The sequence below is a fragment of the Rhinopithecus roxellana genome, chromosome 1, assembly GCF_007565055.1.
Source record: "Rhinopithecus roxellana isolate Shanxi Qingling chromosome 1, ASM756505v1, whole genome shotgun sequence".
NCBI classification, from domain to species: Eukaryota; Metazoa; Chordata; class Mammalia; order Primates; family Cercopithecidae; genus Rhinopithecus; species Rhinopithecus roxellana.
Window position 1 is genome coordinate 79,274,767 of NC_044549.1, and position 17,258 is coordinate 79,292,024.

Sequence of the window (17,258 nt, forward strand, 5' to 3'; positions counted from 1 at the left end):
ACCAGAAGGAAGTAGGGTGACATATTCTAATTGCAGAAAGATAAAAATTTGTCAACCAAGGACACTGTATCTGGTAGAGCTGCCCTACAAAAATGAAGGTGAAATTAAAACCCTTCCAGATGAACAAACAATGAGGGAGTCCTTACCACTAGATCTGCCCTACAAGATATGCTAAAGGGAGTCCTTTAAGCTAAAGTTGAAACAAAAGAACCTAGATTACTACTAAGACAACGTTAATGCCATCATCATTATCATCATCAGGTTCATGTTTAAATCTGCTAAAAACCATATCTGAAATAAGTCCTCTCTGAACTGGAATAAATATATAGTCAGTGGCATAAGCCAGGCACAGAAAGATAAACATCACATGTTCTCACTTACATGTAGGAGCCAAAAATTTGACCTCATGGAGGTAGAGAGTAGAAAGACAGTTATCAGAGGCCAGAAAGGAGATGCAGGCAGGGGAGGATAAAGAGAAGCAGGTCAGTGGGTATGAACATCCAGTTAGAAGAAGTTGCAGTGTTCAATAGTACAATAGCGCAACTATATTTAACAATGTATTGCGTATTTCAAGATAGAAGATATGCAATGTTACCAAAACAAAAAGACCAATGTTCTACATGATAGATATCCTAAATGTGCTGACTCCATAGTTATTCATTTTACGCATGTATCAAAATATTACATGTACCTCAGAAATATGTACAAATATTATACAACAATTTTTTTTAAAGCAGCAGCCATGGTAATAGTGTAGTGGATAAGACTTGAGTTAGAAAGCCTTGCTCTGTTGTGTATCACATGTCACTCAGCTTTGGTAAAACACAGAGACAACCCACCTGCTGCATTGCATTGCTGTACCTATAGAATGAGATCATGTAGGTAAAAGCCAGGTAAAGCACTCAGGACAGAACTCAGCACGCACAGTAGATGCTCTATGGACAGTATCATCATCATCATCATCACTGGAGTTCAGTACACAGCTACACAGATTGGTTCTCTCTTTACAAGTAAAAGAATGTACTGTTTTCATTTTAGATACTAGGCTTCTTCATAATCTTACCTTCATATCCTCTCTCCATTCATTCATACCATAGCTCTTAGAAATTTCTGGTTGGAAAATATGCATTTTTGCCATGGATGTAGCCAGACGAGTTAAAGATTGACGACCACTTCCTCCAAGTCCGACGAGCAAAGCATTTCCACCAGACTGCTTTAGAACTCGACAGATTCTTGATAAATGTTCCAAAACATACCTACCACAAAATAAAAATTTTATTATTACAATAAAAATGTAAATGTATATTTACATGTAACTACTGTTTTACTTTCCTAGAAGAACATGACTTTGCTGTCCCATATGTTACTATCCCAGTTTTAAAGAGTTTACTATCAAAAACTGTGATTTTTTCAAAAGCAGTTACAACTGGATCATTTGATGTAGGGGAAAACTAATTAAAAGTTCAAATTCAGGAAACCTGATATACAAGTTATACAAATAAAATGAAATATTAACTGGCAGTATATTATCACTTTTATTAAATATGTTTCTTCAGTCTCTTAAGATTTCTGTGTGAGAAAAGATCATTACCTATAAAACAACAAATTCAGAAAAGGCACTTAGCTTCACTGGTAATTAGGTTAATTAAAATTAAAATGATAATGAGATACCATTTCACTCTCCTTAGACTAGAAAAACTTACAATATCTGTCAATCCTAAGCATCAGCAAAGGTAAAGAACAATGGAAGTTCTCAAAAATAATAATTATTTTTAAAGATGTTTTGGCAAAATTTAGTAAAGTTGAAGATGCTTATATACTATGACATGATAATCCCACTTATAGGAAAATAGCCTAGAGAAATTCTCACACATGTACCCAAGGAGACACACAAGAGAATTTTCAAAGCCTTTCTTATAATAGCAAAAACTAGAAGTCACCTAAAATTTGTCTCAGAAGAAGGACTACACTGTGGTACAATTATATAATAGAATGCAATATAGTGGTAAATATTCATTTTTCTTTGACTCTCACAATATGGAATAAACCAACTAGTAGCAGAAGATTATGTCCAGTATTATACCATTTATATGCGGTTTTAAAATATGCAAAATAAGACTGCATATATATTTAGGAATACACACATGTATAATAAAAGTTCTAAGAAACACAAGTTTCAGCCGGGTGCAGTGGCTCATGTGTGCAATCCCAGCACTTTGGGAGGCCAAGGCGGGCAGATCACTTGAGGTCAGGAGTTTGAGACCACCCTGGCCAGCAAGGTGAACCCTATCTCTACTAAAAATACAAAAAAATTAGCTGGGTGTGGTGTTGCATGCCTGTAGTCCCAGCTACCTGGGAGGCTGAGGTAGGAGAATTGCTTGAACCCAGGAGGCAGAGGTTGCAGTGAGCCGAGATTGTGCCATTGTACTCCAGCCTGGACGACAGAGCAAGACTCAGTCTCCAAAAAAAAAAAAAAAAAAAAAAAGTTTCTTTTCACTGCTACTCTTAGGACACAGGATGCAGTGAGAGAGTGTGACTATAACAGGGAACTTCAAATAAATTACTAATATTTTATGTCTTATGCTGGATAATGGGTACAAAGTTATTCACCGTATTTTTCTTTACACCTTTTGGTACATTTTAAACATTTCATAACAACATTTTACAGATAGAAATTTCAAGCATCAACACCCTATATAGGTACCTAAAAATGACAAGATTCATTCTTGTTTTGTGTGTTTGATTATACTCATCTAAGCACTGGTCCACAACATCACTAAAATGAAGAATATTTGGAATTTCAATATAAACTCTATCATCTCCTTCAAGGTCAGGATTCATATAGTCACCAAACATGAGATTTCTTAAGTCTTCTTCAGTTACCTATGGAAAGGAAATCAACAAATTATAAAATTTAAAACATTTAAAAAATAAATTTAAGAAAATGTATAAAATTTTTGTTTCATCCATGTTATAATTAATTTTTTAAACATTAGGGTAGTAAATAATATACTTACAAAATTAATACCTGAAATTATATCCTTAGGATATAAAAAGAAAAGTAAGATTTCTATCATATACGTTTTGTTGTTGTTAGGCTAGAGAAGTCATTCTGGGTGACTCCCATTTATTGAGTAGTTACTAAGTGATGGTCATCATGTTAAGCACTTTATATCTATTATAGCATTTATTCCCTATCACATAAGGTGTTATTCTTTAAATAACTTCTATGTTGCATACTTTCCTATGAAGATAAATCTTCTCAAAACAAACACCTATTTACAAGGAATGCTAAAAAAAAATTCATTAAGAAATGATTTTCAAAAATATAACTTAATTGTAACAATTCATGTATTGTACTGCTTTAACTCAATATGTTCTTAATCACTGTACTCACAGGTGCATTTTGTTTCCTCAAATGTGAAAAGATACTGTCAAATGATTCTTTAAAATGGTCCTTTATAACAGTTTTAGTTAACTGGAACAGCCATCTTCGATCATCATCATTAATGAGGCGATCGTAAAACACTCGGAGAACCTCATGCACAAACAGACGGATCATAGTGTGTTTGCTCGCCACAGCATCTCTTTCAATGAGTAAACAGCCCCGGATGACACGTGAAAAATCACGCAAGTTGAAAGTATAATGGGATTTTGTGGGAGTGGGTAAAAGATTTTCCACAGATTGTTTATATATCTGAATATGAAAAGAGCAACAAAGCAAAAATAAAATGCTTATAATCAGCAAAGTCATGTAACCAATGGAATGTTATACAAAATATTTTATTTACTCTATCAGATTATATGGACTTGGACTGAGCACGGTGGTTCACATCTGTAATCTCAGCACTTTGAGAGGCTGAGCTGGGCAGATCACCTAAGGTCAGGAATTCGAGACCAGCCTGGCCAACGTAGCAAAACCCCGTCTCTACTAAAAATACAAAAATTAGCCAGGTGTCGTGGCGTATGCCTATAATCCCAGCTACTCAGGAGGCTGAGGCAGGAGAATGGCTTCAACCCAGGAGGTGGAGGCGGATGTTGCAGAGAGCCGAGATCGCGCCATTGCACTCCAGCCTGGGCAACGAAGTGAGACTCTGTCTCAAAAAAAAAAAAAAAGAAAAAAGAAAAAAGATCATCCTGGCTTGGAAAATTGCATAGTACTAAGCCTAGCATGGCATATATGTTTATTTTGGCTTATAGCACTCAACCAGGCATTATAAAGCTGAGGGAACTTAACATCTGATTCCATCCAAGCCCATCCAAGTAGAAACCTGTTTCTACTTTTATTTCCCAGTTATTATGGTTATGCCATTTAAAGGCAAACAATCTGAGGTTAAATAGTGAAAAACAAAATCTTTTATAGAAAGTGAAATCAGATAACTCATGCTGAATCATTCCAAAGATGATGATGAAATAATTTTCTTGTTACTACAATCAACTTCAAAACAAATCAATTTGTTCTCTCTTTTCCCTTCTATCTCTTATTCCCTCACCCCCTTCTTCCTTATATCTAAATTGGCTATAAGGAAATGAAGTATATTTTTTACCATGTACTGAATTCACCAAATGAAGTTTAATGTTCTCTTAAAGGTAGGTGAATTAAGCCTTTTATAATATAGTCAAAAAAGGAAAACTAAAAAACCTTTTTTTTTTTTTTTTTTGAGATGGAGTCTCGTTCTGTCGCCAGGCTGGAGTGCGGTGGCACAATCTCAGCTCACTGCAACCTCCACCTCCCAGGTTCAAGTGATTCTCCTGCCTCAGCCTCCCAAGTGACTGGAACTACAGGTACGCACCACCACGCCCAGCTAATTTTTGTATTTTTAGTAGAGATGGGGTTTCACCATGCTGGTCAGGATAGTCTCAATCTTTCAACCTCATGATCCATCCACCTCGGCCTCCCAAAGTGCTAGGATTACAGGCGTGAGTCACCACGCCCAGTCAACATTTTTTATTTGTATGTGTTCTGTGATTCATCTCCCTGCTCCAGCCTCCACACATGGTAGGTCTACAACACTTCAAATACAGAAAAACAGAAAAAAGCTGGGAGTAGGGTGGTGGCAGGTATGCTTTCTGTATCCCCTTCTACCTGACCAATACCCCTATATTTTCCAGGACATGCCTGAAATAGAAATATTATATTTATAAATAAAAGCGCTTTTCTGTATCAGAATAAATGAGATAGTAATCTCTTCGCTCATAGTTTCTTTACTTGAACAGCACACACTTTCCACTGAAACAAGAGGAGAATTTTAGAAGATAAGACTGATGTTCTTGGAAATGGATGGAAGGATTCTAGGGAGCTTTTAGCTTCCTGTTGCAGTGATCACAAAATGAAACTTGCTTTTTCAAGCTTCTAGAAAGTGTAGTTTGGTAAGATCATGACTGACATGCCTTTATATATATTGTTTCCCATTTACCATTAGAGATGAGGCTGGCTCTAGTCTCTGAACAGAGGCAAATAACACATCTGAAATAAGTTAAAAACTGTTCTTTGGCCATATAGGGAGTCTTGTTGTCTGTTTCTACGCTTGTATTTCTCTTTTATAATTATTTTTTCATTGCTACTTATAAATTATATGGTCTGACTAAAAGTAATGTATTCATAAGCTGCTTAAATTTCTTTAAGACAAGCATGAAAAATGGGAGGGAAGACAGAAGAAACTTGACAAATACCAGAGTAGGACCCTAACGGCAAAATACCTGTGATGTGGCAGATACTAGTTTTAGATGTTTTCCTTAAACAACCTTGTGAAATAGGTGTTTTATTCCATTTTAGTCATTAAATAAACAGCCTCTAGAATGTCAAATTACTTGCTCAAAGTCATATACCCAGGAAATAGCAGTCAAGGCTCAACCCAAGTTAGATGCCCTCATTTCAAATCGTGTGATCTTCCTATTCTCTGGTCTTCTAAACAGTTTCTCTGACACCAAAGACCAAAGCAGATAGTTAAGTGGGAAACAACGTTAAACAAATAAAATAAGGGACAAATGAGGGAAATATGCAATACTAAAACATTTACGTTGCATTACTGACTGACCTCCATAGTCCCATTGACTATCTGGTTCCCAATTACAAAGTACTCTGGAGGAAATTCACGAGTTCTAAGGTAGAATGCTACAATAGATGAGAAGATTCGGACCATAGTTTCATCACTAAAAGAATTAATACTGCAGATGTTGAAATGTCGAATACAACGGGGAGTAACTGGATTTCTTCCACCACCTGGAGGGCCCATTGCAGCAATCAGCTCTATGTCCACCAGCGTGATTTTACTTGTGTCCTTAAGGTCATACCTTAGAAAGCACACACAAAAAACTTAGATTATCTGTTATAAACACAGTAAGATGGAATGAAATACAGATCTCCCAAGAAATTTAATCAGACTTTAGCTTCTCTAAAAGGAATAACTTCAGATAACACTTTGAGTAGGAGAGAATTTTTTTTTAAAGCAGAATTTGGTTTCTCCCCTCAGTGACTGATTCTGTTACCCAGATTCTGGGTATCTAGAATGACCCTTCCTCTTACTTTTCCCTCTCTTTCCTCCTACTCTTCCTTACAGTTTGACTCTCCATTTCTCCTTTCTTATTCCAATTCTAGAAGCATGGATGAGTGATCAATCCTATTTGTAGCTGTTTAAAGATAAGGTTATCATGTATCTCATTTTACCTAGGACAATTCTGGCTTGTGCTTGTTGTACTGAAGTAATTATTAATAACACTCCCCTTTTACTGTCAGAAAGGTCACAGTTTGAACACTAAGTTATGTAGTCAAACTGGTTATAGCAATGTCCTGATTTTCTTTTTCTCATCTCAAACTGTATCTTCAGAGTGGATAAGGATGTCTAAATAGGATCTATACATTTTGTTATAGAAAGGGACCCATTAGGGAAAAATGAAATTTCAAGGAAGTTAATCAGAAAGAAGTATGAAATGACACAATTTAGTTGGAACCACTTAGAGTAAAAGGTTGCTATTGTCAATAAGCCATCAAGTCTTTAATACTGAAGCTATTGCACACACACAGACATACACATACAGAGGCTGGGGGAGGAGTCTATCTAGCCAGTCCTTAGGCTAAAAGCATGCTAGAAAGTATGAAAATATGTTTTTTGGTAACAACCCTAATAATCATCAATAGAAGACCAGCTAAGTAAATTAAGGCAACATCCACATAATACTAAAGCCGATAAAATGAATGAGTAGACAAATATGCACTGATATGGCTATTCAAGATAAATATATAAGTGTAAAATAATTTACAAAACATTACATGTAATGTGAGCCTATTTTAAAACATAAAAATAGACTTATATAGAAAAAAATCACTGTGGAATAGTGATTATCTCCTGATAATCACTAACTCAGGAGAGTGACTATCTCCTGAGATAATTGCAGTTATTATCTCAACAATGGTTATCTCCTGAAAGCAGAATTCCTAGGGCCTATAGTAATAACAAAAATGCATCTGTAAAATACGACTTAGCTTTGAAATTCATTTACCCTTGTCTTGAGATAAAAATCTTGGCATACTGAAGAACAGAAAAGTACATTTAAGAGGAGGAAAGGAAGAATTATTAATCCTAATGAAAAGGTGCTATATCTTGCATGTGAGAAACTAACCATGTCACCATAAAGTGGTGTGGGGAGAATAGAAGGGTTATCCATGAGATTGCTGTCAAATACAAGCCATCTCCAAGATATAGTAGGTAGTTCCAAGCAGCCACAGAAAATATACAGTTAAAAACATGGTAGAAAAATAGGGTGCTGATTATGGTTACTTAGGCTGGACACTACCCACAAATTATTGACTTGGGGGAATGGTACTTGGAAGGATGTAACCTGTAAGTTATTTTCAAAAATTGAAATTAAGTTGAAAAGTGCAGGCATACCGCATTTTATTTCACTTCACTTCATTAAGCTTTGCAGATACTGTGTTTTTTACAAACTGAGAAAGGTTTTTAGAAACCCTGTGTTGAACAGGTCTACAGGCACCATTTTTCCAACAGCATTTGCTTACTTCCAGTCTCTGTGTCACATTTCGGTAATTCTTGCAATATTTCGAACTTTTCCATTATTTTTATATCTGGTATGGTGATCTGTGATCAGTGATCTTTGATGTTACTATTGTAATTGTTTTGGAGCACCATGAATTGCACCTATATAAGAAGAAAAACTTAACTGATAAATATTGTGTGTGTTCTGACTGTTACACTGACTGGCTGTTTCCCATCTCTCTCTCTCTTCTCAGACCTTCCTATTCCTTGAGATACAACAATATGGAAGTTAGGCCAATGAATAATCCTCCAGGCCGGGCGTGGTGGCTCATACCTGTAATCCCAGCACTTTAGGAGGCCAAGGCAGTGGATCACTTGAGGTCAGGAGTTCAAAACCAGCCTTGCCAACATGGCAAAACTGTCTCTACTAAAAATGCAAAAATTAGCTGGGTGTGGTGGTATGTACCTGTAATCCCAGCTACTTGGCAGGCTAGGGCATGAGAATCACTTGAACCTGGGAGGCGGAGGTTGTAGTGAGCCAAGATCACGCCACTACACTCCAGCCTGAGCGACAGAGTAAGACTTTGTCTCAAATAAAAGCAAAAAAAAAAAAAAAAAAAAAAAAAAAAGCCAAAAATCTCTCAGTAAACTAGGAATAAAAGTAACTTCCTCAACTTGGTAAGGAATATCTATAAAAACTCTACAGTTAACACCATACTTAACGGTGAGAATCTCCAAGCTTTCCCACTAAGATCAGGAACAAGGTAAGAATGTTCCCTCTCCCCACTTCTTTTCAACATCATAATAAGGGCTAGCAATAAGGAAAAAAAAGGTATACAGACTGAGAAGAAAGAAATGAAACTGTCCTTGTTTGCAGGTAACATGATGATCTATAAAGAAAATCTGAAAGAACTACAAAAAACTCCTGGAACTAATAAGTGATTATAGCAAGCTTGTAAAGAGTTACCATGTAAAAGTCAATCACCTTTTTATATATCAGCAATAAACAAGTGGAATTTGAAATTAAAAGTACAACACCTGGGCCAGGCACAGTGGCTCATGCCTGTAATCCCAGCATTTTGGGAGGCCAAGGAAGGTGGATCACTTGAGGTCAGGAGTTCGAGACCAGCCTAGCCAACATGGTGAAAACCTGTCTCTACTAAAAACACAAAGGCCGGGAGCGGTGGCTCAAGCCTGTAATCCCAGCACTTTGGGAGGCCGAGACGGGCGGATCACGAGGTCAGGAGATCAAGACCATCCTGACTAACCTGGTGAAACCCCGTCTCTACTAAAAATACAAAAAACTAGCCGGGCGAGGTGGCGGGCGCCTGTAGTCCCAGCTACTCGGGAGGCTGAGGCAGGAGAATGGCGTGAACCCGGGAGGCGGAGCTTGCAGTGAGCTGAGATCTGGCCACTGCACTCCAGCCCGGGTGACAGAGCAAGACTCCGTCTCAAAAAAAAAAAACACACAAAAATTAGTTTGGCATAGTGGCGCATGTCTGTAAACCCAGCTACTTGGGAGGCTGAGGCAGGAGAATCTCTTGAACCCAGAGGCGGAGGTTGTAGTGAGCCAAGATCATGCCACTGCACTCCAGCCTGGGTGACACAGTGAGACTCGGTCTCAAAAAAAAAAAAAAAAAAAAAAAACAAGTACAACACAATTTACATTAGCACCCATCCCCAATGAAATACTTAGGGATATATCTAACAAAATATATAGAAGATCTATATGAGGAAAACTATAAAACCCTGATGAACTAAATCAAAATACTAAATAAAGAGAGGTATTCCATGTTCATGGATAGGAAAACAATATTATGACAGACTTTCCAAACTTGACTTGTAGATTCAATGCAATCCCAATCTAAATCCCAGCAAGTTATTTTTTGGATATTGAAAAACTGATTCTAAAGTTGATATGGAGAGGCCAAAGGCCCAGATTAGTCAACACTATTGAAAGAGAAGAACAAAGTCAGAGGACTGACACTACCCAACTTTAAGGCTTACTATAAAACTACAGTAGTCAAGACAATGTGGTACTGACAGAACAGACAAATAGGTCAGTGGAACAGATTAGAGAGCCCAGAAATAGACCCAATAAATATAGTCAACTGATCTTTGACAAAGGAGCAAAGGCAATATTATGGAGCAAAGATAGTCTTTTCAAGAAATGTTGCTGGGCACAGTGGCCCATACCTATAATCCCACCTACCCAGGAGGCTGAGGCAGATGGATTGCTCGAAGCTAGAATTTTGAGAACAGCCTCAACAACATAGCAAGACCCCTATCTTTTAGCAAAAGACAAATACTATTAAACAATTGGACACACACATGCAAAAAATTGACCTATACACAATTTTACCCACCCTTCACAACAATTAACTAAAAATGGATCACAGGCCTAAATATTAAATGCAATACTATAAAACTCCTAGGAGATAGCAAAGGAATAAACCCAGCTGAACTTGGGTATAGCAATGACTTTTTCAGACACAACACCAACGGACTGGTTGAAAAACTGGACTTCATTAAAATTAACAACTTCTGCTCTGCCAAAGACAATGTCAAGAGAATGAGAAGACAGGTCTGACTTGGAGAAAATAATGTCAAATGACACATCCGAGAAAGGACTATTATCCAAAATATACAAAGAACTCTTAAAACTAAATGACAATAAAGCAAACAACCCAATTTAAAAATGGTCAAAGACCCTAACAGACACCTCACCAAGTAAGACACACAGAGGGCAAATAAACATATTAAAAGATGCTTCTTACCATATGTCAGGCAAATGCAAATTAAAACAACGAAATACCACCACACACTCATTAGAATGGCCAAACTGTAGAACACTGACAATACCAAATGCCAGAGAAGACGTGGAACAACACTAACTCTCATTGATTCCTGATGGGAATGCAAATGGTATGGTTATTTTGGAAGATAGTTTGGTGGTTTCTTACAAAACTAAACATATTCTTACCACATTGTTCAGCAATTGTGTTCCTTGGTATTTACTCGAAGTTGACAACTTATGTCCATGTAAAACCTGTGCACAAATGTTTATAGCAACTTTATTCATAATTGTTGAAAACTTGGAAGAAACCAAGATGTCCTTCAGTAGGTTAATGTGGTATAACCAGACAATTGAATGTTACTCAGTGCTAAAAAGAAATGAGCTATCAGCCATGAGAAGATATGAAAGAAACTCAAATACATATTACTAAACGAAAGAAGCTAATCTGAAAAGGCTATATACTGTATTATTCCAACTATATGACATTCTGAAAATGGCTAAACTATAGAGACAGTAAGATCAATGGATCTCTTACAAAGGGGCTGAAGTTGGGGGAGGAATGAAAAGAGAACACAGAGGATCTTTACAGCAGTAAAAATACTCTCTATGATATTATAATGATGGATACATATCATATACATTTCTCCAAACCCATAGCATGTACAACACATAAAGCAAACCCTAAAGTAAACTATGGACTTTGGGTGATTGTGATATAGCAATGTAGGCTTATCAATTGTAACAAATGTGCCAATTTGGTGGGGATGTTGAGATTGAGGAGACTATGCATGTGTTGGGGGCAGGGAGTATACAGGAAATATCTGTTCCTTCCTCTCAATTTAAAAGTCTTTTCGAAAGATATTAGAAAGCCTTCATGTACAGGAAAATCTGAGCAATCATTCTTTTCCTTAAATATCTCGAAAAATATATTATTTTACTTTAAAAACCTAAAATAAAAACTGAGATATAACTTCAGCATAACTTATCAAATTAAATAGTTACCAATGTCCACAGTCAAAAAATTGTCGTAATAATTCAATAGGAGGTTGAGCTCCATACTTCTCCAATGCAGGCATATTCATATCATCTATAAAAATTATACACTTCTTCCCCATAGGTGGTCCAAAGACTCCTTTGCGTCTTTTATCCAATCTAGCCATGATAATGTTCTAAAATATAAAGGAAGAGTGGTATATTTACCTATAACTGAATTAGGAATTTATTTTCATACTTATGTTAAATCAGTATCAACAAGTAAAACAACCCATTTTGCCAGAATCCATGGGATTTTTACCAGTAACAATGACTATTTGCTTAATTTATCAATGATTAACTTAACATAAAATACCATATTTAACATCAGAAAAAAAAAAGTTTAAGTTTCTGTAGGGAAATCATATCAAGCAGCATTATGTGTGTGTTTATTTTTATTTATTCATATTTAGGGTGATACTAAACTTCACAATCAACATCATTCAAACATTTATTGAAATCCTATGAACTCACAATTGTTACACACATATATTTATGTATTATCTTTGTATAGTATATGCATGTTTCTACAATATTTCTACAAATGTCACCAAAATTTCTACAATATTTTCCTCATTGGACAACCAACATGTTTTTTTTTTCTTCACTGAATAATTTTTATTTCAAACTTTTATTTTAGGTTCAGGGAGTACACATGCAGGTTATATGGGTAATTGTGTGTTGCAAGGGTTTGGTGTACAGATTATTTCATCACTCAGGTAATAAGCATAGTACCCAATAGGCAGTTTTTCAATCCTCACCCTCCTCCCCAGCTCCACTCTCAAGTAGGCCCCAATTTCTGTTGTTCCCTTCTTTGTGTCCATCTGTACTCAAGAATGTATCTATTCATTTTAACTTACTTAATATTTAAATGCATTAATCTTTACATTTGGCAGTTTTTTATAGCTAAAATAAATGTGAATGCTTTCTTATAGTTCTAATACTTTTGGAACTCACTTGTCCATTGGAAAAATAAACTGAAATTATTTTCATTCAAATAAAGCTCCACAGTAAAAGTGTTCTAAATTTGTAAGATTTTGAAGCTCAGTGAAGCATATAGACTTAAAACAACATAAATGAGTCCGGGAGAGAATGGATAGGCATAAATTTAGGAATGGATGATGAAAATGGCAATTAGAAAAGGTTTCATGAAGTAGTTTCACCTTGACACATTTGAGGGCAAAGGATGGGATGCACTCACGTGGCTCCTGTCACAGGCCCATGGTTTGAAAGGTCCAGAGAGCAGCAAATGCCCCTAAGGCCCATCCAGGAGGGTCTTGAGAGAACAATTCAAAGTTCTCTCATTTCTCCCTGGATCTCCCCACCCCTGCCCCGCCCTGTGTGTGTGTGTCTTTTATACTCCCTTCACCAGTTAAGAAATCAATTGTTGCTTCTTCTCAGGCTTAAAAAAAAAACAAAACAGGTAATAAAGCTCAATAACCCACTATTAATGTAAAAATATTCTCTGAAACTTTTCTCATTAATTTCAAAAACTTGTAATTCCCCAAACATTTGAAAGTTTTATTTAAATTCATAGATTTACACAGTTGCTTATTTAATGTACAATTTTAAACACTGAGCAAATAAGACAAAATATTAATGACAGACCCAGGTTTCTGTCTTTAAACTAACCTGAACCTGATTGGCACTGGTCCGTGCAGATAAGTTAACATAAAAAGGAAAGTATTTGTCCTTTTCCAAGTGATTCATTAGCTTATCCTTCACATACACAGATTTTCCTGTACCCGTTGGACCCACAAAAAGGAGTGGCCTTAATGAAAACAATGAATATATTATTCAAAATGGAAAAAAGTCAGAATACATTTCTACTAAAGGAGGTGGTAGTTAAAAGCTTACATAAGAATCAAATCATCTTCATTAAAAACTCATTTTTTACCTATAGTTATTATTTCATGAAAGACAGATAAAAGTAATGATTGGCATACATTTTTACATAACGTTTCGGAGACTTTATTTTGTATCTTTTTATTTTTTATTCTTTTTTTTGAGACAGAGTTGCACTTAGTTCCCCAGGCTGGAATGCAGTGGCGTGATCTTGGCTCACTGCAACCTCCACCTCCCAGGTTCAAGCAATCCCCCTGCCTCAGCCTTCCAAGTAGCTGGGACTATAGGCGTGCACCACCACATCCAGCTAATTTTTGTATTTTTAGTAGAGACGGGTTTCACCATGTTGGCCAAGCTGGTCTCAAACTCCTGACCTCAAGTAATCCACCTGCCTCGGCCTCCCAAAGTTCTGGGATTACAGGCATGAGCCACCATGCCTGATCTATTTTTATTTTTTGAGATAAAGTCTCACTCTGTCACCCAGTCTGGAATGAAGTGGCACAATCATAGTTCACTGCAGCCTCGAACTTCTGGGTTCAAGGGATCCTCCTGCCTCAGCTTCCCAAGTAGCTAGGACTATAGGTGGCATGTCACCATACCAGGCTAATTTTTTTTTTTTTTAACTTTTAATGTTTTGAAGAGACAGGGCCTGGCTATGTTGCCCATGCTGGTCTCAAACTCTTGGCCTCAAGTGATCCTCTCATCTCAGTCTCCCAAAGCACTGGGATTACAGACAGGAGCCACTGGGCCTGGCCTTGCAGATACTTTAATAGTAATAAACTATTATTTGAATAGGTGTAACGTCGTTTATACAAAACATTTACGAAACAAGTAATAACATGCTTAACTTTTCAGAGCAGAAAGTCAAAATCTGTCTCTTCAGAAAAGAGCTGTATTTGCCCTTTTATAGTAGAGACATGGGGGCAGCATGTGAATAACAAGGGGATGACAGTAAGATAGCTGTAGGCTGTTTCCCAGTGATCTCAACAGCCAAAGGTTTTGTGAGAGATGGAACGACAGTGAATTCTAAAGCTAACAGTTATGTATATGTATACTGTTAATAGCATTTTTAAATCAATTCAATTACTAACTGAAAATATTTGTCTAAAAGCAAACACTAAGGAATTCCCCATTCAGTGAGGCTTCAAGCAAGGTTTCCCATTCTTAAGTGATCACAACTAATTTTAAGGGGAAAAGTAGTCACATGAGTTTATGTTCACAAAACTCCGGACAATCCCAGTTTGAGAAATGCTGCATTAAAAATAAAATACTATCATTTTGAGTGATAACTTGTTAATACACAATACATAAAGACAAACACAGGCCGGGCACGGTGGCTCATGCCTGTAATCACAGCACTTTAGGAGGCCGAGGCAGGGAGATTACCTGAGGTAGGGAGTTCGAGACCAGCCTGACCAACAATGGAGAAACCCCACTTCTATTAAAAATACAAAATCAACCAGGCATGGTGGCAAATGCCTGTAATCCCAGCTACTTGGGAGGCTGAGGCAGGAGAATCACTTGAACCCAGGAGGCAGAGGTTACTGAGCTGAGATTGTGCCATTGCACTCCAGCCTGGGCAACAAGAGTGAAACTCTGTCTAACAACAACAACAAAAAAAGATAAACAGAAAGGCACTGAAACTGAGTGGTAGCCATATTCAGTTATAAGGGGTCATCTAAGTGAGCCAAACTATGCTAGTATTAATTTTGAAAATTGTTACTGAAATATGAACACAAAATTAAAGTTCTTTTAGAACTAGAGTGACCCCTGAGAATTCATCTCCATGTTCCAGTCTAACACTAGCTCTATGAAAATCTATTTATTAAAATAATACTTAATAAATTTCTGTTCTTAACTTGGGGTCCATGAACCAACTAAAAACATTCGTAGAATTCAGAGAATCTGTGAACTTGAATGACAAAAAGTTTATACCTTTACTTTTGCTATCCTGTAACTAAAATGTAGCAATTGTATGAGTAGTACCTGTGTCTTTGTCACCAGTAGAAATCATAGCTATTATCCTACACATTACAATTGTTACAGTATCTCAAAAATATCACTCATGCCCATTCCTTCTTCAAAGGTATTATAGTCATCAGATCCACTGACAGATCTTGCTATTTAATGTGTTAATAAACATATATATTTACTACTACAGCCCAAATATGTTCAATATTTTTATAAATGTATTTCGATATAAAAAGAAAAAACAAGCTGGGCACGGTGGCTCAAGCCTGTAATCCCAGCACTTTGGGAGGCCAAGGTGGGTGGATCACTTGAGGCCAGGAGTTCAAGACCAGCCTGGCCAACATGGTGAACCCCTGACTCTACTAAAAATACAAAAAATTAGCGGGGCATGGTGGCAGGTGTCTGTAATCCCAGCTACTCAGGAAGCTGAGGTAGGAGAAGTACTTGAACCCAGGAGGCAGAGGTTGCAGTGAGCAGAGATCGCGCCACTGCATTCCAGCCTGGGAGACAGAGTGCAAGTGACTCTGTCTCAAATAAATAAGTAAATAAATAAATAAATGTATATATATGGTTTACTTTATAATTCTATTTGTACTTATTTATTTAAAAGTATTATTCTGACAAATGGTTCTTGGCACAAAAGAACTGTATTGCCAGGCACGGTGGCTGACACCTGTAATCCTAGCACTTTGAGAGGCTGAGGCGGGTGGTTTGCTTGAGCTCAGGTGTTCAAGATGAGTCTGGGCAACCTATCTCTACAAAAAAACAAAACAAAAAAAAGGCCAGGCATAGTGGTGCATGCTTGTAGTCCCAGCTACTTGAGAGGCTGAGGTGGGAGGATCGCTAGAGCTTGGGAAGTCAAGACTGGAGTGAGCTGCGATTGCACCTCTGTACTCCAGACTGGGTGACAGAGTGAGATCCTGTCTGGAAAAAAAAAAAAAAAAAAAAAAAAGAACTGCTATACTAGAAATGTCACAGAATTGGCAACTGTCTTCCTTGCTTAGCTTCTAAATGCAAAAACGCAACTACGGACACAAAATAGGGGTAAACTAATTTTCCCTCATAAGCTATTTTTCCTTTTTTTTTTAAAAACAAGGTAAAATTGGTCACAGAATGCATTCAGAAACAGGTTCTTTATCAAAAAATGACATTTATGATTATACAAACTTGTTTAGTTTAAATAGTATGAATTATAAATTATACCTAGTGTTTTAAAAGAAAAGTAACTATTAAATGTTATTAAGAAAGTTGGTATGGATATGCAAACAGTACATATCTAGGCTTTTGATCAGTTTCATGTGTCTTTATTTTTGATGGACTTTTCTGAGTTTTTAATATTCATCTTAAGTTATAGAATCCAGAACTAGCATAGGACATATGTGAAAACGCTAAATGTAATAGGAGAATGTGGATCATGGTTACTTTGATGTCTCAGGAGTACACTGAATCTTTAAGTAGACTGCATACATTTTTAACAGTAACACTACAGCAGACTTTCAGTGTGCTGTTACAAATCAAAAATGTAAGGTGACTTATGAGGCAGCAAAGTATGATGGCAAGGGCTTTCGAGTGGGCAATGGGAAATGTGCATTCCAGGTTTGCCAATAGCAACAGATGTC

The 17,258-nt window shown here is 36.8% G+C and overlaps 1 protein-coding gene across 1 annotated transcript in view; it reads right to left on the bottom strand.

The window, feature by feature from the left end:
- Positions 1-17,258, bottom strand: part of DNAH12 (dynein axonemal heavy chain 12) — a 244,273-nt gene that overhangs the window by 103,559 nt on the left and 123,456 nt on the right. The window contains 6 exon segments of the mRNA XM_030926675.1: positions 1,064-1,256; positions 2,705-2,883; positions 3,398-3,697; positions 6,039-6,294; positions 11,794-11,960; positions 13,456-13,594. Of these exon segments, the coding sequence (XP_030782535.1) occupies positions 1,064-1,256; positions 2,705-2,883; positions 3,398-3,697; positions 6,039-6,294; positions 11,794-11,960; positions 13,456-13,594 (1,234 nt within the window).